Source organism: Erpetoichthys calabaricus, chromosome 2 (assembly GCF_900747795.2).
Source record: "Erpetoichthys calabaricus chromosome 2, fErpCal1.3, whole genome shotgun sequence".
Lineage (NCBI taxonomy): Eukaryota > Metazoa > Chordata > Cladistia > Polypteriformes > Polypteridae > Erpetoichthys > Erpetoichthys calabaricus.
In genome coordinates, this window is record NC_041395.2 from 133,148,858 (window position 1) to 133,175,637 (window position 26,780).

The 26,780-nt window shown below is 36.0% G+C and overlaps 1 protein-coding gene across 1 annotated transcript; it reads left to right on the forward strand.

Annotated features, from left to right (window-relative positions):
- The first annotated feature begins 21,217 nt into the window (after positions 1 to 21,217).
- Positions 21,218 to 26,780, forward strand: LOC114643411 (extracellular calcium-sensing receptor-like). The gene is made up of 6 exons (XM_028791998.2): positions 21,218 to 21,417; positions 21,554 to 21,854; positions 23,047 to 23,853; positions 23,945 to 24,172; positions 24,632 to 24,755; positions 25,823 to 26,780. Exons 1-6 carry the CDS (start codon positions 21,218 to 21,220, stop codon positions 26,734 to 26,736), a joined length of 2,574 nt encoding a protein of 857 aa, XP_028647831.2. The 3' UTR covers positions 26,737 to 26,780.

Below are 26,780 nucleotides of genomic sequence, written 5' to 3' on the forward strand. Positions count from 1 at the left end.
GGGTTTTTTTATGGGTACTGTTGTTTCCCTCTTCTTACTAAAAAAATTCAACTAATGTCAATTGGTGACTCTATTTGATGTGGCAGCAACAACACTATATACTGTATAGGCTGTATTTAAGTGAGGGTGTGATTGTGTCATACAATGGACCAGGTCTACATCCTGTAGGTGTTGAATTCTGTATTTTAAGTGACTGATATAAATATTTGAAAATATAATTTGTGCCAGTGACAAAATATTCTTGGTTACTGAATAATAGTTAATCTAAGAAGAAAAATAATGAACATATTTAAGCTTGCTCTTCCTTCCGTGTCCCCAGTGAAATATAGGTTAGGTTATCTGTTGACTATAAACTTGTACCTAGTGACTGCAGGTGGGTGTATCACTGGATTCCATAAGGACTAGCACCTTGTCCATTGCTGGTTTGTTTTCTGTGTCCAGTAATACTGAGATAGACTCCAGCCACCTTCGACCCTGAATTAGACTAAGTGAGTTTCAAAATGTTATGTTTTAAAATCATTACTAGTGAGGTTCCATGTCCTCCAGTAAGACACTCATCCACTCCCATGTTGCAATGAAGATGTAGTTAAGTTTTTTAGCAAACTAAATTCAATGTTATTTTCTTCAAATTACTGACTAACATATTTGTGAACATGTTTCTCTAGTACTTTATATTACAAATTACCAGTTTATATCTACTTTAATTGTAAGACTATTTTACCTGAATTAAACATTGTGCTTTGTGTTCTATGTGTAAAATAAACTATTACTCAGTTGTTTTTTCATATATTGTGTGTGTTTTCTGTGAAAAACACGAAAAAAAAGATAAAAGTCTTTTTTTATATTTTAATCTCAGAGAATCCCATGAAAAAAAGAAGAATGTATAGAAAGGAAGCAGGGTGGGTAATGCTACTATCTCTGGGCTCCATAACTGTTATTTTTTTAACTTTGCATTTTCTCTGGTTAGTTGAGTTTACTTCCATATAGTATGACAAACACTTTAATATTAGTTAATATATGGGAGTGTGGGTGTGAGTACAGATACACCCTTTGACTAAATGCTACTCTATCCAGGATTTTGGGATGAGTGAATCTAGAAACCTGGAGGACAGAGTGAATCCACACATCAAATTGTGATTAAAAATAAAAATAAAAAGGCTTGTCCACTCAACATTAAATAGTGCATGCAGCAAACTCCACTGAAATCATATACGAACACCACTACATACATATTTAAACATTCTAAAATGAACTGTAAATAGTACTCTGATGGGAATTTCCAAAAGAAAATGTACCCTGGAAGCAGTATTAATTTTAACATTACCATACCCTGTAAGTGACTGAAATCTCAGCTTTATAATAAACACTTTGGCCAAAATTGCAATTGATTGGGAAATTAAAAACACAGGCTTACTACTATGGCATAGTTGCAGCTGATTAAATTCGAATTGGTGTATAGACAGGGTTAGAAGGTTAACAATTACTGAAAAAGGGAATTTGTACAGCATGTTAATTGTTTTCTCATCTAATGAATTGACAACTGCATAATTAAGCCCAGCAGAGAAAAGACAGCATATTATTTTAGAAACTGCACTTTAAAGCCCAAAGCTGCTGGTTCAGCTTCTGCAGCTGACTCATTGTGTGACCTTGAGCAATTCAAAATAGTTGTAATATACTTCGATCATATTTAGTTGCTTGGATATGTTAGTATCCTCTGTATCCATGTTAGCCATCAAGGGATATTGTTATCATAGCAAAGGTTCAAGGTGTCCCCAAACAACTTTGCTCAGGATAAGTACAGGGAACCAGAAAAAGCAGAAAACATTTTGCTTGCAGGTAAAGCAGCAATCATATGGATCTGGTTTGGAAGGCCTTTGCCGAGGCAGCTGTGTAGGTGCCAGACGCCTTGTTGGAAATAAGCAGGAGGTGGTCAAATCTTTATATTAATAGTAGGAATACTTAGATGGCCTCAAGCCAATATCAAGGGCAAGGTTTAGAAACAAATTCTAACTCTACTTTTACAAAAGAAAGTGGCGGAGTAAGTGTTGTTTAGGCAACAGGCAACTGGAAGATCATAATAGAAGGAATGTGTAAAATTGGAAGTAAGCTGAATAGAAAGGGGTAAACCCACCAAATGGTGTAAGTAGGTGCATTACAAAGGATCCATGGCACCTTGAGATGTCCCCTGTGGTTGGCAGGCAGTCATCGCCCATCCATGGTAAAGAAAGAAGGGCAACAGAAATTATAGAAATTACTAGATGCTATAAAGTCACTTCAGAGTGGGAAAGCAGCAGGCCCTGATTGCTACCCTGTCGAATTTTATAAGAAATTCTCCACTCAGCTAGCTCCTCTCTTATTAGCAACATTTACAGAAGCTAGAGACAATCAAATTCTACCTCAAACTTTTTGCCAAGCATTAATCACCATCTTTCCTAAACAAAATAAAGACTTATTACAATGTGCATCATACAGACCAATTTCACTTCTGAATAATGATGTTAAGCTACTCTCCAAAGTCCTAGCTAGAAGGATGGTGAAAGTGCTGCCTTCGGTAATATCACAAGATCAAACTGGATTTATTAAAGGCCGACACTTAGCTTCCAAAGTTCAACGCTTGTTTAATGTAATATATTCACCAGCAAAGTCAAACACCCCAGATATATTATTATCGTTGGATGCAGAAAAAACATTTGATATAATTGAATGGAACTACCTTTTCACTACATTGGAGAAATTTGGGTTTGGCCCGAACATTTGTGCATGGATAAAACTACTGTATACCACTCTAGAAGCTTCAGTTTGTATTAACAACATTTGTTTAGACTACTTTAACTCTTTTAGGGTGGATGTCGACTTTTGTCGACAGGAGGGGTTGAGGGCGAATGTCGACAAAAGTCGACATCTGGGGATAGAGGGCAACAATCAGCTGTTAATGACGACAAAACTCACTGTCACTGGGAGGCTGGCAGCTGAGCACATTCGCGCTGCCGATGCACCTACGGCAAGGTTCGCATGGAAGGAATACCCTGATATTGATCTGTGGGAGCCGAAATGGCTACCGGACTTCACAAGAAGGCACAGCTTGCTGCTGGACACAACGGATTACCAGCCGCTGGACTACTTCAATCTGCTTTTTCCTGAGGCAGTTTTTCAGCTTATAACAGACGAGACAAACAGGTATGCAGAGCAATTTTTTGAATTGCGGGATGCGCTTGCTCCGCAATCTCGTTTTTCAAAGTGGAAACCCACAACAAAAGATGAGATGAAGGGCTTTGTGGCATTGCAAATAGAGATGGGACTAGACTGGCGATATAATTTCAGGGAGCATTGGTCCAAACGTGCTTTGTCCCCTGGTGGCTTTGGACAGGTTATGCTGCGTGACAGGTACGTGCTGCTGCAAAGCTTTATTCACTTGTGATAACCAGAAGCAAATCCCAAGGGGTGAGCCAGGCTATAACACCATGTATAAAGTTCAGCTCCTGCTTGACATAGTGGAGCCAACATATAAACAATTTTATCAGCCTGGCCGTGATTTGTCTGTGGATGAATCAATGATAAAAGGGATGCCTTTTTTTCCTCCAATATATGCCAGACAAGCCCACAAAGTATGGCATAAATGATTTTGTACTGGCAGAAGCAAACACTGGTTTCTGCCTGAAAGTAATTACTTATACTGGAAAGCATTCCTTTCAAAGAGAGAAGTGTCCCTTGACAAGTCAGGTTGTGCTGGAGCTGCTTCAGGGCTATGAACATTTGGGTCATGTTGTGTACATGGACAATTTTTATACATGCCCAGAATTGTTCATGGAGCTACAGAGCAGGGGAATTGGAGCTTGTGGCACAGTGAGGGTGAACAGGAGACACATGCCTCTACAGTTTAAGCCAGACAGGCTGTAGATGAAAAGAGGTGACAATCCGGTTTTCATGCGGGCGGATAATTTGGTGGCATTGGCATGGCATGATGTCAAACGGGTGACTTGTCTCTCCACAGTTCACACCAACAATTTATGTGAGAAAGTAATTCGTTCAAAGGGAAACCCAGAAGGTAGGAAGCTGGACAAGCCCGTTGCACTTGAGGAGCACAATTCCAAATTTAACTTTCCAGCAACACATATCTTTCACTATCTTCAAATTAGAAACTTTGTTAAATAGAACCTGCCCGATTTTCCTCATTTCCCACCTTCCTCTATGCTAGAAAAAATATTGCTCAATTTTGAGGACTCAGACAGCATTTCTGCAATATATAAAATTATTTTACAGTCCCTCCCTTTCAAAGATCCAAGAGGACAATGGGAAAAGGATCTCTCACTCAACATATCAGAAAAGGAGTGGAAGGTAGCAATGCAGAGAATTCACTCAAGCTCCATATGCGCAAAGCATTCAATTATTCAATTCAAAGTTATATATCGAGCACATCTGTCTTGCTTAAAACTGTCCAAAATGTTTCCAGGGCAAAGATCCAACCTGCGAATGCTGCAATCAAGTTCCAGCCTCACTAGGTCACATGTTTTGGGTCTGCATCAAATTAACATCATTCTGGACAAAAATTCTTAAGTGCCTTTCAGACAGCCTTGGTGTCATAATCCCTCCTAATCCACTAACAGCTGTGTTTGGTGTACTTCCAGATGGGCTTAAAGTGGAGAAGGACAAACAAACTGTGATTGCCTTTACTACACTATTGGCACACAGACTTATTTTGCTAAACTGGAAGAATCCTAACTCTCCTCTTTTAAGTCAGTGGGTAACTGATGTTTTAAATTATTTGAAATTGGAAAAAATCAAATTCTCACTTAGAGGATCTGTGCAGAACTTTTTCAAAACCTGGCAGGATCTAATCAATAATATTTTAGAATAAGCTCTTAAAGCACTGAGGATGTAGATTCTCTTCCCATTTCTTTTTCTTCTCCATTTATCTTTATCCGCCTATTAAACTCATCAATTTATTTATTTTTAGTGGCTTTAAGTTTTAGTCCGTTGGCCATGCTGTCTTTCTCAGGGGTGGGGGTTGATTTGTTTTCAATCCTATTTTTTGTAAAAACTGATCTATTTATATGGAATGATCACAATAAAATCAATAAAATTTAAAAAAAAAGAAATTATAGATTGCAGGTAAAGTCTATGAAGAAAATCAGGATTGGTTTGATGGCTAAACAAAGCTCTACACCTTTCAGATGTTATATTTTTTCCTTAGGGCGTAAAATGTTATTTGAGCTGTAATTTAACTAAAATAATTAAAACTTGTAGTAGTAGTATTAATAAAGAAGGAAACATAAACGTATGTTTCTATGCATCGTAGATGCCACGTGCGCTGCACGGACATCCCAGCCCGGAGAGGGGATGGTTTCTTACCCGGATGGGAGGACCAAAAGGAATGGACGGACAGCTCACTAGGAAAGAAAGACATCACTGGAAGCTTTTTATTCCACTAGCACACTATGGATGTCAGTGTCTCCTAGGAAACCAGCAAGGCATGCTGGGAGATGTAGTTTGGCAGAGCAGACCTGCTGGAGTCACTGGGGGCCACGAGAGGATGTTGCAGAGAAACAAGCTCCCTATTATAATGGACTTCCGTGTGACTTGGAAGTGCTTCCATCGGCAATTGCCTTGGCACCGGAAGTACTCCTGGGTCTGTAATAAAAGGGACTGCATTTTCTCATCCAGGCGAGTTGGAACTGGGAGGTAGTGGAGCAACGCTTGAGTGGAGGACAGTAATGTGGTAAGAAGAAAGTATTGTGGAGAGAAAACCCGTGTTTCGTGCTTGTATGACATATTTAAGGTGATTTGATTAATAAATCTACCTTTATTTGAACCTGGGACTGTGCTTGTGTTTTCGTGTTGGGGTTTGAGTTTGCTGGCCCCCGGGTATCCATCACAGCATGTTCACATAAGGAGCAGGCAAATAAGAACCTTTACTTCTCCTCATGACCCAGAGTAGAGCACATCAATAAATGCACACCCTTTGCAAGCCTCCTATTGTGAATCATTTTCTGGCAAAGTACATAATTTAAAGTCTCAGAGGACATCATCCATATCTCATTAACTACTGAGCTCATTAATAATTGCTCTACTTAGACCTTAGAGACAGAAAACATCTTATTCGCCCTGAGAGTCAGGGTCTGTTTAATCTCTCGCAAGCAAAATTGATGCATATGTTTTATTTTAGTTTAAATTTTACAGCATATGTTTTGTAAACATAATAATAATAATAATCTACCCTCTGCAAAAAAATAATATTTCATAGTCAAAGATTAGATCACTTCAAACTATAAACTCATTATGCCTTAAGGTAAAAATGAAGAAATATTACAATATTGAGATCAATATGGTAACATTATAAATTATTAAAAATAAAAGTTTAAAAACTTTAAATACAGGCTTTTGATTAAAAACTTATTTGCAGTAAACACTAACCTTTACTTCAGTTATCTTTTCTCAGTCTTCAGTAGACTTCCTCAGTCCTGTTAATTGAAAGAATTCTACAATCATCACAACTGCTGGTATCAGACCATATGTAAAACCTGGAACTGAGTGGCATTGTAGGCTGCTAGAATAAGTCTGTTGAGCTTTCTCACAATTATATATAATAAGTCATCATATCACTTATGAACATCTTGAAGTATGGTATGCAATCCATCTCTATCTGATAAATCTGTTTTGTGCCCTGGAGAGTAGGTGCAAGACACTGGTGTCTTGGGATCACCTAAAAGCCTGAAAATAAAATTTGTGTGGGAGTCCCAGAAAAAAAAAAAATCTAAACATCTAATACTGTTATAAATAACATAATGCCCAAACATAAATAATGTAGAAGAGTGCATAGAGTTCTTCACAGGAAGAGCTAAAAGGTGCGTTGGACTGAATGAGGCAAGATGAGTGTGTGTAGCAGCACTCTGGGGCAAATGAAATAACTGATTAGCAGCAAACTTTTAAATTGGAAGATTTGAGAAAGGGTTAAGTGTTAATGCTTGCTTTTATATGTGTCGATCATAAACATAATGGAGATTGTTAATGTCATGGTACTGACAGCAAAATCAGTTCCAATTTTTGACTAATAAGCAGTTTTTTTATTTGAGTGTTCAGATAAATTTTGCAAGTGATTCAAATCTGATAGCACTCTGGACTGATACCTACCCTCATTTGTAAAATAATACAAAACCCCTGGTGCTGTCTGCATGGAGTTTGCATCTTCTCCCTGTGACTATGTGGGCTTCCTCCAGGTGTTCAGGTTTTCTCTCACAGTTCAAACACTCGCAGTTTAGGTGGACTGTCAATGCTAAATTAGCATTGATGTGTGTGTGAGATCACCCTGCAATGTCCTGGGATTGTTCTAGCCTTGAGCCTGATGCTAGCTGGGATTGGCGACTGCTTCCCTATGACCTTACTCTGAATAAGCAGGTTTGGAAGATGGATGGATTCATGGATGGATAGATGGGTGGATGGATGGATAAATGCGGACATCAGATTGTTGGTGACCATATAAATATAATTTTATGACATGGCCCCCATAAACAAGCAAATTAATTTAGGTGCCTGAAATATACTGTCTAGCCTAATATAATTGTAAAATTATATGAAATTGAATTATAAACATTAAAAATTTGCACATGATTGGTGTTTGCTGTATCCTCACACAAGTATGCAAAGAAGGCAATCTTACCATATAATTTGAATTAAATCAGCCTTTAGCAATGTAGTAAAAGTTTATAGCTACAATTACTTTGTTCATTTGAATTTATTTTAGCACATCTGTGCCTCCAATGTTTCACCAGTCCGAGGATTATTATTATTGTTGTTGATGTTGTTTCTATCTTTTTATTATTTTATGTTTGCCCCCTGCTACATGTTTATGAGAAGTTGGTGCTCATACTGTCCACTGCTGCTCCTGTTTTGTTTCTGTGTATTTTACTGATTTTTTTGTAGTAACTGCAAATATTTTCAATTATTTCTTTGACCTACCCATTTGTTTTATGGCATCATTTAAGTGCAGTAGTATTGAATAGAAGGCAAGCTCCATTCTATGTTTATGCTAGCATGTTAAAATCTGTATTCAACCTCACAGCACTTTTTCTTTTACTGACACAACAATAAAGGTCATGAACAGAAACAATTCAAGCAGAAAAAAATATATATATATATTTTCCTCATAAGACTGTGCAGAAGGCAGGACCCAATAACCTTTTGGTATTGTGCACATCTTTGTGGAAGTGGAAAGAAAATCCACTTTTCAGGGAGAACATGCAGATTTTACACAGAAAATGACTGCTCTTGGGATTTAAATGCAGCAGCCCTAATCAGAGTCCTTCTCAAGAACAAAAGGTAATCATTTGCCTTTGAAGCTCCACAATGCAATGTGTTACATTAGTCTATTAAGAATTACCACTGTAAGTACAATAAAGTTCTTAAAAATAAAAAGAATGGAAATTGGTACATTTTAATAGAATAATTAAAATAATTAATAATAAATTGTTGACGCCATTTAATGGTTTCATCTTGTAATCTGCCCTTGAGTTGTGTGAAAAGCACCATTGATTAAAATGTATTTTTATTGTTGTTTGCATTTTCCACAAATGAAATGTACTGTACTTTAAATTTTCTCTGTGATGTTTACATGCTATAGATTAATAACAGTTTAAAATCAACAAAAGTGTAAATGATGTTAAGTGACTTAATTTAAGAAAAGTTTGTTACTGAGCCCTGACTAGTTTTTGAATGTATGGCTTTAGTGGTAGCCTACCATTTAAACCTTTCATGTCTCCATCTATTGTATTTTCAAGCTAGTGCAGTCATATTACTGAAAATGGTACAGTTTTTTCTGCAACGGTATGATTGCCAACAGTGAGGACAGGATACTACAGGTTAACTCAGTTAACCATGTCACACACATGCGATTGGGAGGCAGCTAAAGGGCCTGAATAATAGTAGTTCCACACCAGACCAGGGAGTGGCGAGGTGCACTGACTTTCTCTCTCAATCCTCTGCAGACCATTCACGGGAAATTCCTCACAGTTCCGGTGCCATTGATGAAGTCACTTTCCGCTTCCGGCCCCATTTATGACATCACTTCCAGTTCTGGTGCCACTGAAGACATCACTCCTGGTTCTGGCCCATTGGTGATGTCACTTTCGGTCCCCGAAGACATACTTTCTGGTCCTGATGACATCACTTCCTGTCTCGGCCTTTAAAGCCATCATCCTTACAGCCTTAAAATCAGTTCTGTTTTGGACTTGAACCTGAACACAACTCATCAACCAAACCCATTTTGCAGCCAGAAGTGGGGACCCGAGCAGGGCCCTCCTCACTGTCCTGTTTCACTACTACGCGGGCAGAGCCGCAACATCTCCTATCAGCTATAAAAAAAAATTGTGCATCATTCTGTTCAATCACAGCTTAGCTCCATTGGTTAATTTGTGGTGATTTACTTCTTCCTTTTTTAATTTCAAAAAGCACTTTAATACTAATCATTGTTTGCTATTGTGCACTTAATGACAATATGCAGGTGGACAACTTCTTCAAAAATGCAAGGCTATGCACTGAAACTAGATATAATGCAATCAGTTTATCTCAGATTAATTGTTCAGTGGCTGCAGGTTTGTTCCAATCCAGTTGCTTCATGAGAAGTCATTGATTGCTGATGAAGCACTTAGTGACATTTTTTTGCTTCATTTTAGTTGTCTCACTTATTAAGATTTTGAACCCTTGTTTATTTTAGTCTTAAACAGCTGCATTCACTGTTTTTAGTTACTCCTTATGAACAATAAGATGCAAATAACAAAGGAACCAGCAGTTATACACCTAGCTTGTTTCCATTTCCACCTGTGTGTATTCATCATACACTATTTGGTTTAATAAAGTACTCAAAACATTTGGATAATATCGTTAGAAAGGAAAAAAATCTACAACTGAAGAACGACCTGACGTTGGCCAGTGAAAATATTAACAAATCATGAAATTAAATACGATTTGTCATTGGCGAGGATTGTTTTCTAATAAAGCAACCACTTTGGAACAAAAACCTGTAGCCACTGCAGACACCCCAGGCCAGACGTTGATCACCCTTGATCTATAATATATATATATATATATATATATATATATATATATATATATATATATATATATATATATATATAATATATATCAATATTAGAAGCACTTAAGAAATATCTGTTGGATGGTATCATCAATGCCAGATTAATATATTTTACAAATGTGCTGCAACATACAGTTCAAAAATGTCAAGTATCTTGACATATAAACTAAAATATATATTACAGTTCATGATATATAGAGTTTACTATTACTATTCTAGTACCTTTCAGTATATTTAGTATTTTAAAACTTACTAAAATATATTGATATATTTTGGAAAATATGTTACAATATAATAAAACAGCAAAGATTTACATACTTTACATTACATTTCAGTATTTCAAGATATTGCAATACATTTATACTTGGAAGTATTTTATAACATATATTAGGATATAATTATATAGGCAATAATATACTTTTTGAAAATATATTCTACATATATTTCACTTTTGTTGAGGGGGTGGTCTCAGTATGGTTCCAACTGCAGTTTAAACCTCAAAGCTGTTGGTTCATTTCCTGCATTTGATTCAGTATCTGACCCTGAGCAAGTCATTGTTTGTGCACTAACAAAAAAAAAAAAAATAACAGATGAAACATATTCTAGTCTTATAATTTGTTTTATAAAGGAACCACACTAATGTACAGTATAATAATAACAGTAATTATCAACTTTTTGGAATTGTGTTTTCTGCTTTTTCTAAAATTTCTTCCATTTAAAGAAATGTTCTTCTTGGTTAATATGTTTGTTTTTTAGTCATTAAGGGATATTTCATCGTAGCATAGGTGAAAGATGACTCCAAATAACTTTGCTCGGTATAAATACAAGGAACCAGAAAAAGTCAAAAACCTTTTGTTTGCAGGTAATGCAGCAATCATATGGATTTAGTTTGGCATGTTTTGTCGAGCTGTGTAGGTGCCAGACACTTTGTTGAGACTAAGCAGGAAGGGGTCAAATCTTTATATTAATAGAAGGAATGCTTAGTTTATCTCTGGCCAATATCAAGGACAAGGTGTAGAAATAAATCCTAACTTTCCTTTACAAATGAATGAGCAGAGTAAGTGTGGTTTAGGTCAGAAGCAACTGGTAGATCATAGTGAAAGGAATGTGTCCACTGAGTGTTAACTGAATAGAAGGGGGTAAACCCAGTCAATGGTATAACTAGCTGGGTTTCAAAGAATCCATGGCACCTTGAGATGTTCTCTGTGCCTAACAGCCAGTGATGGTCCATCCAGGGCAAGGTAAGAAGGGCAACAGAAACAGACTGCTGATAACCCTGTCATTTAGAAGTCATTGAAGTTAATCAGGATAGGTGGGATGGCCAAACAAATCCCCATAGCGTTCAGCTGTTATTATTATTTTTTTTTATCTTAATGTGAAAATACTTCAATTGAATTGTGATTTACCTAAATTAATTTAAACATGTAGTAATGTTAATAAATAAAGCAGTATAAATATTTGCCTCTGCATGTTTACATAAAGAGCAGGCAAATAACAAAGCATTCTCTTTCCTCATGACCTTAAGTAGAGAACATCAATAAATCTACACCCTTTGCAGCCTCTTATTGTGCATTATTTCCTTGTAAAGTACATAATTTGAAGTCCCAGAGGACATCATCCAAATCTCATTAACTACTGAACTCATTGATAATTGTTCTAATTAAATCTTAAAGATAGAAAACATCTTAGGTTCCCTGAGAGTCAGGGTTGGTTTAATCTCTTATAAGCAAAACTGATGCATAAATTTTATTTTGCATTTTACTGTAAGAGGTTTGGGATATGTATAACTTTATCACGGCGAAAAATACTGTACACTTAAAAAATACATGCTATGACAACATTTTTTGTTTGTATACTGGAGACCTGTCAGTATGCAACTAAAGTTGTAAAATCTCTCTGTAGACTACATTTTTTGTGAAGACACTCTCACTGTTTGGTAGTAATTTCCCTTGATGTGGCCCATCTTTAACTTGCACCTTCACATCACTCGCCCTTCTGACTCTTGAAAAAGCCACATACAATTGACCATGGCTGAAAATGGGTTCGGCAAGGAATATTCCTACCATGTCAAATGTTTGTCCTTGTGACTTGTTTATAGTCATGGCGAATGCTAGTTTGACAGGGAATGCCCTTTGAATTTGGAAACACATGTAGTCTTTAAGCTTATTTTGTGTTATGTGCATAAAAATTGCCATATTTTATAATTATGTAGGCCTATGGCAGTAAAAGGGAAAAAATGAGAAATACAAATCAATGAAAAGTAGAAGAAGAAACAAAGAAATTTTTTTGTAATGATTTTAGTCCGCTTCACTCATTACTGTACAGGCTTGTACTGTTAGTTGATGAATTTTCCAGGCCTATAGTGTAATATTGAATGATGAATGTTCCAGTAAAATATGGAATAGTAATAAGTATAAGCACCACAAACCTGATATAGGTGTATTGAATGAATGTGTAATTGAATCAGAATGCGTAATTAGGCCTCGAGCTGTAGTCGAAATTGCCTTTCAGGCCTCTAGAGCTTTAATTGAAGTCGCCTTTCTCTTTGAATTTTTGCGGCCATTGGCACCAAGTTGCGAGAATAAGCAGTTTTGAAAGGGGGAGGATGCAAGGGGCATTAAAATCACTCCAGATGGTGTGGTGAACATTCAGTGCTTGGTACGAATAGGCCAGCAGCATTTTATTTTACTCAGATCTCAGCAGGTGCACGATAATGCGTACCGCGCCACCTGTGGAGATTTGTATGCGGCTTAGAATGTGTACCTCGCTTCGCACACATCAATATCTGCGGACAACGGTAGTGTAATGATCGTGATGGCTGTGGAGTCGTTCCTGCCACTGAAAGTACTCAATAATAATATGTTCTTACGTATTATTTTGAGTGTGAGGGTTGGCTGTGATCGGGGCTAATATCCTACGCCTGGGCGGAAGGATTTGGGATTTCAGAATAATAATCCCGAAATGCATAGGCTAAATCCGCCGCCTGCCGCGATGTTAGGGTTGGATTTCAGTCTTGTAAGGTTTTTCGGGCAGTTGCGCAGAAGGCGACTGCGCATTCGGCTTCGGACGTATGCAGAAGGCGACTGCGCATCTGCCGCCTGCCGCAATGTTGGTGTTGGATTTTGGTCTTGTAAGGTTTTTCGGGCAGCTGCGCAGAAGACAACTGCGCATTCGGCTTCGGACATGCGCAGAAGGCGACTGCGCATTCGGCTTCGGATGGATGTGAGTGAGTGAGTGAGTGAGTGAGGAGGCAGGTGAATTATATATTAAGATAGTACTAGAGTAAATTATTAAAAACAAATTAAACTTTAACTGTTATTTGTGGCAAATACTACTATTTACTTCCCTTTAATATCCACTTGTTTCCTTGGGATATGATTCACTATTTAACTGAGGATTCTAGAGATCAGCTTTCCCAGCAAGCTGGAATATAATGAGCACTTCAGGATATTGTACCTCCTGAAAGGGATGCCATTTCCTGACCACAACACCAGGTTAAGAGGTCGTCGGCTGGGGATGCATTATAAATGGTCCTTAAAACCTCAGCCACCTAAATGGAAGCAGAAGAACTCTGTTACTATGGTCCAGGCTTCCATGGAGAATGCAATCAAATGTTGTAATGTAAGAAGTCTCTATGAAGTCAAGGATAACCCAGAAGAACTCTGGTAGAATGGAATGGCACCAGATGACTTATAGGGGCGCCATCTCCTCAGTTGGATGAGCTTGGAGTAAATAGAGGACCAGAGGCAATGGCTCACCTGATAATGATGAAGCAGAGGCTACAGTGTTTTATAAGGGAAGGCTGGGAGGTAGGAAGGAGCAGATTACATTTATACTCTCTTAGATAAGTGGCTAAGCTGCTTGTAGTCTGTCATCTAGACTAGAAGTGTTAAGAAAGACCTAGAGAGGCTTTTGTTATATTGTGTAAAATAAAAACCAAGAAAACCATAAAAAGAGTTGGAGTAAAACATGTAACCCTGTTTAATGTCTAGTGGTGGTGTAAGAGAGGAAAAAAAAAGTAGAAAACCACTAGTGGTTGTTATACCTTTAAATTGGTATTTCTTTTTGTTCATGTTCATGTTATTAAAAAGTAACCTCCACCACTCTAGGTGAAATGGAAATTGAACCATATTGTGTGTCGCATCCAAATCTTTCCTCATATTCCTTTCGGACCGACTCCATACTTTATAACATAACCAAAGCTCTACCCGACAATTGTTATATCCATTGTATACTGTTTACTTTTGTTGTTCCTATTCCCTGGTACTGTATAACAACCCAGATAGTTTCCCTATCTCTCAGTGTAAACTTTCAATTGGCAAGTTTAAAACTATCTGAATAAAATTAATTTAAAATAGGGACACTTGCATTTGGAACACAAGCATATTAAGTGCTGTGTTTATTAATTACTTAGTGATTCAGAGATGTGGAGTGAAGGAACTTTCTTAAAGTTTAAGGTTCAGAGCCACTACACCACACTTTTACCTGACTGAAGGCACAGATAATTTCATTCTCTTGCAAATCAGTAGCATATACATTTCTCTTTTTTATATATAATGGAAAACAAAACAGATTATTTAAAAAAGTCAGGAGTTTCAAAATGTAATAATAAATTATTCTTTTTATAGTACCTCCTTATTTAAAAGTCAAGGACAGGGCTCCTTCAATTCTGAACTCTCTTGTTTCATTAATATGCATCAGAAAAACAATATAAAATTACTATATCTCTTATTAAATTACATAAGACTGATATATTTAATGATTTTGTGTGTCTGTTTCTGCATGTACAGTATCTGTGTGCTTACACAATCTTTCTATCCATCCATCCATTATCTAACCTGCTATATCCTAACTACAGGGTCACGGGGGTCTGCTGGAGCCAATCCCAGCCAACACAGGGAGCAAGGCAGGAAACAAACCCTGGGCAGGGTGCCAGCTCACCGCAGACACAATCTTTCCATACAAAATAAAATAAAATCTGTAAAATGAAAACCATCCATGAAGCAGCTTTTAAAGGGTATGCTTCTAACATAAATAGTGTTTAAAAGTGGAATTGCAGTGTAAAGTTTCAGAAGATTTCATTCTGTCCTCATAAAAGAAGTGTTGCACCCAGAAAACAAGATCTCTGCTAAAGTAACTGAATTAAGCCAATAAACATCATGCCTTTTGAATATTTCCCATAAATGGTTGTTATACCTTTAAATTGGTATTTCTTTTTGTTCATGTTAGTAAATCAGATATTATTTACACATTCCCATGGGACTGAGCACCTGTGTTTTTCTTGTTAAACTGAAGCCTCTAGTAATTCTTGTGTGAAGCTTAATTGTGCACATGAGAGAAGGCAATTTAGTACTGAACTGACTTACTCCTTTAACAATAAAAATAAAAATAATTGGTGCTAATCACTGTCTTCTTTACCGTTTCTACCATCTGCTTTAAAATTTTTGACAGACATCATTCAAAATTCAAATTAATTTTGCATAACTGGCAATATGTTTACATAGGTGACTAATATTTATTGCAAATGATACTATTAAACAAAAAAAAAATTCCATTCTTTCAAGACATAGAAAATGAAATATGAAGTACAGTATAAGAAAAAACTGCAAATAAAATAAACATGGACATTGATTGTGTGATAACTGCTCTTTAAAAACATTTATAGATAGATAAGCTTGTGAAGAAAAAATAATCTTATACATTACATATGAAGCATATACAAAGTTATTACTCATGCAGCTAAAAATTTGTATAAACATCAAAATGAAGATAAAAATGAATAAAAGGCACTTGGCAGCTTTACCAACTTCCAAATTTGCAGATGTTTTTTTCTAATTTAGTCATATTCTTTTGATTTTTTAAAGCTTTACCACTAAGGCACTGTTATTTCTCCTTTTCCTGTATCCATAGTATAGTAAAGTATGTATTTCTTATTTGGCAATTTGCCTGTGCACTATATTTGGTGAAAAAAAAATACAGTTTGTAACGCTGATTGCCTTTGATTTGCATTTTATGATAGTTTTAGGGAGCTATATGTCTTGGACTCATAGTCATCCTTACCAATCACATTAATTCTGACATTCATTGTCTAATAAAATTTTAAATATCTAAGAGTTACTGTCATAAGAAAATGTAAAGATTTTTTTTGTTAATTTTTAAAATATGATGAAAAATATTAAACAAAATGTTAATAGATTGCCATTCCTTCATCTTACTGTAGCTGGGAGAATTAATATTGTTAAAATGCATATCCTCCCAAAGTTCACCTAACTTTATCAGAGGATCCCTGTATAGATAGTAATTGATCAGTTTTCAGTAAGTTAGACTCAATTGTAACTTTTATTTATCTTGTTTTAAAAACCACCATTTACTCTTAGAGATCAGTATGTCTATCCCTTTTCAAACTGTAAATGGGTCTTTCAGTCCATGCTAGCAATGGGACTAATTCTAAACTGACTTAATTAACACACTCTATAACATATACAGTATAACTAAGAAGGTTCTATCTCATATTAACTTACAGGTGGTAAAATACTATATCATGATCTATAGATATGAAGGAAAATTGTATTCTATTCCAATTAAGCAAACATTAATATGAGTTTAAGTCAAAACATTAACTTTCTAAGTTTGGCTCCTACATTGACATTTTTGCTTGTGAGTTCTGCTTACCATTATGTTTAGTGTTTTGATTTAGAGGACTCAAATAATAGATTTCCTAGTAAGAAATATTTTCTCAGCAACATTTCTTCTCCTGCACCCCTTTCCTTTATACATTTCCCAATTCCAATTTCTCCTGTCATTGTTGTCTTTTCTTGTGTACTCAGTATATATGGTACTCAATCAAAGGAAATCTTTAGATATCCAAACCTTTAATTTCTGTATATATTATGAGTATACGTCTTTTCAGATTCTACATTTTAAATATAAACTTCCAGCAACATTTTTTTTCTATACATAAGCCAAAGACTTTGCCAAAAGCAACCTACCGTGCTTTCCTATTTTTCCTTCAATATGTATACCTGAACTGATTTTTTGATTGTTTCTCACAACAATATAGGTAGCATGCCTATGTTCTGTCCTGGAAAAATTCTTACTTTAGGTTTCACATTCTTTCATATGATTTTTTTATCTTTAAATGCAAATATCCAAAATTGACACAGGATTGCAGAGAAAAAGTAAGCATGCACATCAATTACACTTTTCTTTTTGTCTTCCAACTTGAAAAAACTTGTTTATATACTGGCAAGTCAACAAAGACATCTGTGTTTCATTATATGGCAATAAAAGTTTGTTTTTTGATTGTCATTCTATCCCATGAGAGGAAACTGATGCCATTACAGGGTGTGTTGATGACTTTACAGATGTTTAACTAATACTATATAAAGATTTTTAAACACTTTATAATAGTAATTGATAATAAAATCCAAATATAGTCAAAGCTGCTGCCTTAATTGTATGAGAGTAAGCAACTATGAGTATATAAGTTTCCCATCACAATAGAGAGATGATAAATGATACTTTGTGACATATAATGAAAGGTGATATGTATTTACAGATATGAGAAGTTTTCCCTCACAATTATACCAAAAAATCTGAAGGAATTTACCCAAAAAATATTTTAGGGAATGATGGGAATGGGATTACTTAATTAGAATTTCAGATAAAGAATGGAATTCAGCCACCACTTCTCAATATGTGTAATGTATCTACTAATTCAGCTAAAATGTTCTCAAATATATTGTAAAGATGATCGGGCCTGTATCAACAGGTGTGGGAACACATCCCGGACCAGAAGACCAGGTATAACCCACCCTGGCAATGATATCACGTGGAGAGGCAGGAAAAAGCATTGAATTACTCAAGGTATGTAAATATAGTGGAAGGACAGAAGGGAGTGCACAATGAAACAGTGCACATTCCCCAGCCTTGTAACTGCTGGCAGCTGGAAATTTCTATTGAGGCCACTGCAGGTGTGTCTCACCCTTTGGTTAGAAATGGGCCGTCAGTCTGGCAGAAATACTTGGGGCAACCAGAGGGAGCTCTGGAATTACTATCCCAGGGGTTCTGTAGGTCTACACTTGGCCCAGAGGTAGTTCAGAGGAAACCACCAGTGACCTCAGAAGTATTCCTGGAATTGGGTTTTAACACTAGAATCCCTGAAGCCTATGAAAAAATTCGTAATCCTGGACCACCTTAAATCCCTTCACACCTCTCCATCATCATCTTTTATTTTGCAAATGTGTTGATCGGCACAAGCAGCAAGCAGTCTGCTATCCCATCCCCCCCAGCGACGGAGCTGAGTCAGTCACAAAATTGTCAGAGCTCAAGTCTCTTTATCTGGCAGTGAGGTACCTGGAGTTGTATAGGGTAAATAATATATTGTTATTTGAAATACATACATTTCATGTGTGTTCCATGTCTACAATTGTCTGTGTAAGTGTACGATGGCAGGATTTGTGAGGCAAGAAATGCTGAATACATACCTAAAGCAGAAACTTTTTCCCTGTTATACTAATAATGACGTGAAGTGTATAATATATGAAGACTTTAGTCCAAATATCAAATAAACACGTGTGCATTTATTCATGAATATCACCAAAGAAAAAAAAATCATTCGAGTTACATTTTGCTGTCAATGAGTTAAAAACCCAAGCTCAAATGTCAATTGATAGGAAGTTGATTTGTATTCTTGAATGGCGCAGAGGTAAGAAAGACCCAAAGATACCGGGTTTGGGGCCGGGCATTCCGTGTTTTGAGTAGTGAGCTGCTATCATTATTACTATAATCTATAATATAACAAAAACATGCATTTGATTCGAGTCAGTAACACCTGGTGTAAATTTTGGCTACTTACAAAAGTTAGCGCTTGTTTTTTTATTATTCAGTTTTATTCTGTCAGTGATGTTCACGTGGTACAACAAGCTTGCCTCTCCCTCTCTGAGATGATGGCATTCATCTTCATTCTTTTCACAAGAACAGCAATTACCACAGTTGGTGCTGAGGTTAATGCCTGCTCAGAACTATTTGTTTTACCAGCAATCAAAGATACAATGTCCTGTGACTGCTATCAGACTACCATACAGCATTTGCACTCTGACAACAAAGACACCCATGCAGAACATGTGAAAAACAACGGATTTGCTGCAATCTCTGACATCTGGCAACGTTTTGTTGAGAACTGTGTTTTGAGTTAAAACCCAGGGCAAAGACTTTCCAAGTCTGTGGTCATAAAACTTATGGAGCTGTTTCTGGACAAAGGCAGAACCATAACAACAGACTGCTTCTTCACTGCGCTTTCACTGGCTAATAGACTGCTGCACCATAACACGGCTCTGCTTGGCACAATAAGTAAAATGGAACTTTCATCTGCAGCTATAGTCACTTTAGTATGCAATCAGCTCTCCACGCTAGTGTTTAGAACTGGGAGTGCCATGCTAACGATGTATGCTCCCAAAAAGAAGAAGCTTTTGATTTCAGTCTGTAATAGCTGGTGTAAAGTTGTGCTGCCTGTAAAAGAGATTGCTGAAGGGATATAAGCAGACACACAAATGCTGGTGAATCATGTCTTCTTGGTATGTTGTTGTCCCTTGAATTTTTTGTTATTGAGTTTTATTCTTAAATAAAAGCAGACTTGTTTTGTTATACTTTTATGGAAGTGTATATTTTACAGTATATTCCAGTAACAACAAGAATGAGATCGAATCTGTCTCTTTCACGCATGCACATTCCATTACATGAAAACGTCACTATTTCAAAACGCTATGCCATTTGAACATGAGTTGTCATTTGAACATGTTTTTTTTCCTGTCATACTACACTTACACAGATCATTGTAGATACGGAACACACATGAAATGTATATATTCCAAATAACAATATATTATTTACCGTATACAACTCCAGGCACCTCACTTCCAGGTAAAGATACTTGAGCTTTGAGAATTTTGCGATGGATATAGCTCCGTCGGTGGGGGGGATTGTATAGCAGGCTGCTTGCTGCTTGTGCTGATCGACATATTTGCAAAACAAAAGACGCTGATGGAGAGGTGCGGTGGAATTTAAGGTGGCTCGGGATTATGAGTTTTTTATAGGCTTCAGGGATTCTAGTGTTAAAGTGGCTAATGCCCATTGCATCCAAGAACTTGGAATCACTTAGCTGGAAGGAGAAGACAAGAGGTGTAAGAAAACAGAAAGGTAGAAGTTGTAGACAAGGGGAGGTGTGAAGAGTCTTTTCATTTTGCTCTACTTCCTCACTTTACCTCCAAAGCCCTGTAACAATCTTTATTGAGTTACAGTATAATAAAACCTCTGATATGGTGTCATTATTCCACAGACACGATTTCTCTCTTTGAGTAAAGGTTTAGGTCTAGTCTGCCTTGCCTTATATATAGTGTTCCAAGGGACTATCCTTGGCTTCCCAGAATGGCCTAACTCTCTATCCTGCTCTCTTTTCCACCTCCTAACATGTAGAATGGACGTTACTGTCAAAACTGTTCTCCTGCCCAGTGTATTCATGGTGGTATTCATGCCACTGACATTCCCTTATCAGATGTGCACTTTGAATTAGAGTCTTATAACATCTTAAACTGACCTGGCTATATTTTGCAGAGGATACTGATTTTATGGATGGCAATATGTTGTAGTGGAATTAATATTTTCTTCATAACGTAACAGTTAACCCTAGATTTTGATTTAAATTCTGGCAATTTTACACAAACTTAAAATGTTCTCCATGTTTTCAAACAGAATCACAGTTAGAGGTCCAAAGACATGCATTGAAACCAATGTGGCTCTTTAATTTGCCAGAAAATTTTAATGGTTAAGCACACCATCTAGAACAGATTCTTGGTTTATGAATTTTACAATAAGGAAACTTTCTGGCTTCCAATGGCACTGAATTAAAATTAACACCTGGTGATGTTACTACATTTTTCATATTCACCACTAATCCTAAACAGTTAAAGTAAACAAATCTTTACTAATTGGAGCATAAAAAACAAAACTTATTTCATACACCAGAGGTATGACTCAAATGGGAATATTTATTCTTTTTTTCTCTCCTCAGAGATCAATTATAAGTCAGGCAGATTATAAAAATGCAAGGTTTACGAAAGATCACTTGTTAAAATGCTGCTTTTTCGGATTGTGTTAGCTGTGCTCTTAACAAATGCAGAAGAACCTGTTTGCCAGCTTTGGGAGAAATCAGAATCACCCCAGTTTTACAAAGAAGGTGACATTATGCTTGGAGGAATCTTATCATTTCACTTTATTTTCCAAGCTGCTAATCCATCATATAAAACTGTTCCTGAAACTTCAAAATGTGTAGGGTAAGTACAATTTACATCCATTTCCAGTATGGAGTATGTGAATATCGAAAGACAAAACATTATGTGGAATTGCCAAGGCAAATTTTAAAAACTACAGTTTAAACAGTAAAAAATATATTTGAATTCTCTTTTCCAGTTTAGATCGCAGATTTGGGGATTTTCAGATTGCTGCAGCTATGATGTTTACAATTGAAGAAATAAATAACAGATCAGATATCCTTCCTGGAGTAATTCTGGGTTATAAGATATTTGATGCCTGTGGGTCCACATCAATGGCTGTGAGAGCTGCAATGGCCCTTATGACCGAACAAGACCAAGTAAAAACTCCAAATAAGTCCTGCACAAGATCATCATCCGTTCCTGCCATAATAGGCCATTCAGGTTCCTCTCAGACTATTGGAATCACTGCAACCCTGGGTCCTTTTAACATTCCTGTGGTAAGATGTGCTCTTTTGAATTTTTGAAATTGGTGTGGCACAAGACACATATAGCAAAATATTTTTGGCTGTCAAACTAGTAATAAAGGTAAAGTTTATAATATTAAACTGCTTTAATGTTTCATCACTGAACGGGGAACAAGAGTTGTCCCTTTTCATGAATTATTAAGAAGTCTAGCATGTTATTACTTATACAGAATAATTATACTAAAACTTAAGGCATGATCTCAAAATATTTTACTTGGAATATTACCTTTTAATATATAGTGCATAAAGATGCAGCTTACTACTTTGTTCATACATTAACAAAGTGCTCAGTTTTAAATAACAATATTTAGAATTTAATTTTATATGATAAGCAATTTAAGCTACCATAAGTACATTAGAAGCTGTGCAAATGAGAGTTCCAGTACATTCTAAAGTATTTATGATATATATATATATATATATATATATATATATATATATATATATATAGTATAAGTATACATGTGTGTTTCTGTCTGTGTGTACTGTATATTACATTTTACTTACATTTTTCCTCAAACTTCTTACTAAGCAAACATTTCAATGCTATTTGTATGAGTGCCATTTGTATTGTACAGATTTTAGTTGCAAAATTAAGCTACTGTACTTTTATTATGATTACTTATTGTTATTTATTTTATATTACATTTCCATATATTCAGTTAAAAATATTTTTGTTTAACCACTTTTCATTGAATACATACCACTATAAAGTATATTACATGTTTAGTCGTAACAGAAACAAATAGTTCAATTACTGATGGCAATTGATTTGGGGATTGAAATTGCAGCCATGGGTTTAATTACTTAATTATTAGGCAATACTGCTGGCCAAAAAAAACAACAAAAGCAATGGAAATTTAAGTTTGCCTAACAATACCAAGCAGGGCGGATATGCTTTAATCAAAACACACATTGTCAACTTTTATTTTTTATTAGCATAAAGAGCAACATCCACATTTTTGCTATATATCTCCAATTTTAATTTTGGAAATTTCAAAATTAACTGATACTGTATATTTCCATTGTATATAATATACTAACTTTTCATCAATATACTGTATATATTACATTTACATTATCCAAAACTATACAATGTTTTGGTTTTGAATTTTGTAGTTTTTGCATTCAATATTTTGTACAGTATTCCATATTTTCATCCTAGATCAGCCACTTTGCAACATGTGCCTGTCTCAGTGATAAAAAGGAGTACCCAACATTTTTCAGGACAATACCAAGTGACTACTATCAAAGTAGAGCCCTTGTGAAGCTTGTCAAGTATTTTGGATGGACCTGGGTGGGCGCAATAAGAAGTGATGGTAACTATGGTAACTATGGAATGGCCACATTTCTCCAATTAGCCGAGCAAGAGGGCATTTGCATTGAATACTCAGAGGCTGTTAAACGAAGTAATCTGAGAGAAAAGTTTCTTAAGGTTGTAGATGTTATTAAGCAATCAACTGCCAAGGTTATAGTAGCATTTACAACATATTCAGATTTTGAATTTCTTGTCACCGAGTTGACTTTTCAGAATGTGACTGGCTTACAGTGGGTGGGAAGTGAATCTTGGGCTTCAACCAGAAATCTGGCAACTCCTACAAATTTTCGAGTTCTTGGTGGAACAATTGGGTTTGGAATCCCCAATATAGTGGTGCCTGGTCTGAAAGAGTACATATTGAACATCCACCCCTCTACAGAGCCAGGTTGGAATGAGTTATGGGAAAGTACTTTTAGCTGCTCCCTGAGTGCTCAAAAACAAACAACAAGTGTAAAGCCATGTACTGGAATGGAAAATCTTAAACAAGTAAACAATGACTTCACAACTTTGACTGAGCAGGCTATACACTACAATATGTACAAAGCAGTTTATGCTTTTAGTTATGCTTTGCACAACATGCTTTCATGTTCAGATGGTCAAGGACCATTTACTAATAGGACCTGCGCAGACAAAAAGAAAATTCAACCATGGCAGGTATGGTGTGATTTTGTATTTATTTCCTCAATTTGGACTGTAATACAGATGGTGACATAAAGTTCTATTTATTTGTCTTATTGTACTGTAGGTGCTTCAGTATCTTAAAACAACTAACTTCAAAACCAAGATTGGAGAATACATTTATTTTGATAAATATGGAGATCCACCAGCAAAATATGAAATACTCAATTGGCAGCTCAATAAAGAGGGCATTGTAAAGTTTGCACTAATTGGACTGTACGATGCCTCTTTACCAGAAGGCCAACAGTTTATTATGAATAATAACAGCATAATTTGGACAGGCAACCAGACAAAAGTAAGACGGTTAGCTTAAAAAACAAACATTTATGAATACTTTTAAAATTTCTTGTTTATGTGCATGCTTTCTACACTGGATATGTCATGGAGATCCAATGGTAATTCTGCTCCCTAATTTCCAGATGGCTCATTTTGAGTCCTTGTATAGTTGTTGCCTTTATGAAGTTTGCATCTACAACTTTTCCCTATGTCAACATAACTTACTCTGGTTCCCTTTCAACATGTCAAATGCATGTGTGTTAATTAGAAACTGTAAAATGACACAACAAGAGTGTGGGTTGTTGTGGTGATATCCTGTGATGATCAGATGCTCTCTTTTTTAAAGTGCTAGCTCCTGCCTTGCATGAAATACTTCTGGAAGATGGTCTGGTTACAGTAACCCTAATTCTGGATGATGTGGTCTTAAAAATGGAGCGATGGATGAATTTAAACATTAGAATATTATTGAATTTTTCAGGTCCCTAGATCTGTGTGCACTGATAGCTGTCTTCCTGGAACACGTAAGGCTGCCCAGAAAGGAAGACCAGCCTGTTGCTTTGACTGTATTGTGTGCTCTGAAGGTGAAATTACTAATACAACAGGTAAGGAAAATGTGTACATAATGCTGAGTGTACAACACTATTTTTATTTTTATACAATTTCAACAAATTACCAGTGCATGATCTTCATTAATTAGTATGTTGAGAAAAATGTTAATATCCTTGAAATAGTTGTTAAGAATTCACTTCATCAGATATTTTTGTTATGTGTGATACTCTTTATATTAATAAAAACAACAAGGATCGTCATAGGACAGATATTAGGTTTTAACATTTCTAATCTCAGTTCTGACAATGAATCCAAAAATACTAAAAAGAAACTTAATTTCATCTGTTTTAAAAAATGATGTTTCTTAAAGCTGCCACCATCAAAACATCTCTGACATAGATAATTAAATTTTCTTTAATTTTGAACTGCAAAAGACAAGGTACAAGAAGACGCCAAAGTAGCTGGGGCTTTCATTGAAATGATGAACTAATTGACTAAAAAAAAGAAAGACACTTCCATGTTATTTCTCTTTTTTTTTTCTTGTGTATGTCAACAGACACCTCAAATTATTTGATCTTACCCTTAGCCCCACAGAGCTAACCAAGCTAAAGTAACTCACCCATAAACTTCACAGGTTGTGTGATGCATCATACGTGGTGTTTGTTGAATCTTTTGGATTTACTCATGCCCTTTGGGGTTAGCAAAAGATCTTCATCCATCGTTTTTATAAATACACTTTTTCCCATTTAAGATTTGTGGGGAACCTCAGGTTGTCCTGGCAGTACTAGGCAATGGATAGAAACCCACTTTGCCATTTCACTGCAGGGAACACAAACATACACACACATTTACTGAGGTCAATTTAGAAATGCTGATTAACCTGCACATCTTTGAAAATGGGGGAAAAGCCAGAAATTCTAGAAAAAATATACATAGACAATGGGAGAATGTATAAACTCTACAAAAACATCATCAAGCCTATAATCGAAGCCAGGTTCCTGGAGCTTTTAGACAAAAGGGTTAAATACTTTGCAATATTACCACTCACCACTACAGTTTAGACTAAGAAGTTTAAAGAATCTAAAACTGATATCTAATATTAAATTTGTTTGTTTTACAGATGCAACAGAATGCCTCATATGCCCTCTAGAATACAAATCAAATTATCAAAGAGATCAGTGCATCTTGAAAGAAATTGAATTTTTGTCCCATGGAGAAATAATGGGCATTTCATTGGTTGTAATTAGCCTTTTGGGAGCTGGTGGAACCATTATTGTTGCTTCTGTATTTTTCAGTTATAAGGACACTCCTATTGTCCGAGCCAATAACTCAGAATTAAGTTTTCTTCTGCTGTTCTCACTGACCCTGTGCTTCCTTTGTTCGCTTACCTTCATTGGTGAGCCCTCACAATGGTCCTGTATTTTGCGTCACACAGCTTTTGGGATCACATTTGTTTTGTGCATCTCTTGTGTTCTGGGAAAAACAATAGTTGTGTTAATGGCCTTCAGAGCAACTCTGCCTGGAAGTAATGTCATGAAATGGTTTGGACCCACTCAACAGCGATTAAGTGTGTGTAGTTTTACACTTATACAAGTCTCCATATGTACACTGTGGCTAACCATATCACCACCTTTTCCTATAAAAAATATGAAACATTCCACTGAAAAAATTATACTAGAGTGCCATGTGGGATCTGTTGTGGCATTTTATGCTGTGTTAGGTTATATAGGATTTCTTTCAGCCATGTGCTTCATCCTGGCTTTTTTGGCCAGGAAACTTCCAGATAATTTCAATGAAGCTAAATTCATCACTTTCAGCATGCTAATATTTTGTGCTGTTTGGATTACCTTCATCCCTGCTTATATCAGCTCACCTGGAAAATATACTGTAGCTGTAGAAATATTTGCAATTTTGGCATCCAGTTTCGGGCTGCTGTGTTGTATATTTATTCCAAAATGCTATATTATTTTAATGAAACCAGAGATAAACACTAAAAAATACTTAATGGGAAAAATGCCATCCAAATCATTATGATTTAGGTTTGGCATTTAAAAAATCTCCCATTCCCAACTCAAAAT

What these genes read in the sequence shown, in the direction of transcription:
- LOC114643411 (XM_028791998.2), top strand. Translation starts at nt 21,218, where the DNA reads ATGCTGCTTTTTCGGATTGTGTTAGCTGTGCTCTTAACAAATGCAGAA. An exon ending in GAAACTTCAAAATGTGTAGG is followed by an intron (nt 21,418 to 21,553) that starts GTAAGTACAATT and finishes TCTCTTTTCCAG; the next exon opens with TTTAGATCGCAGATTTGGGG. An exon ending in GGACAGGCAACCAGACAAAA is followed by an intron (nt 24,173 to 24,631) that starts GTAAGACGGTTA and finishes TGAATTTTTCAG; the next exon opens with GTCCCTAGATCTGTGTGCAC.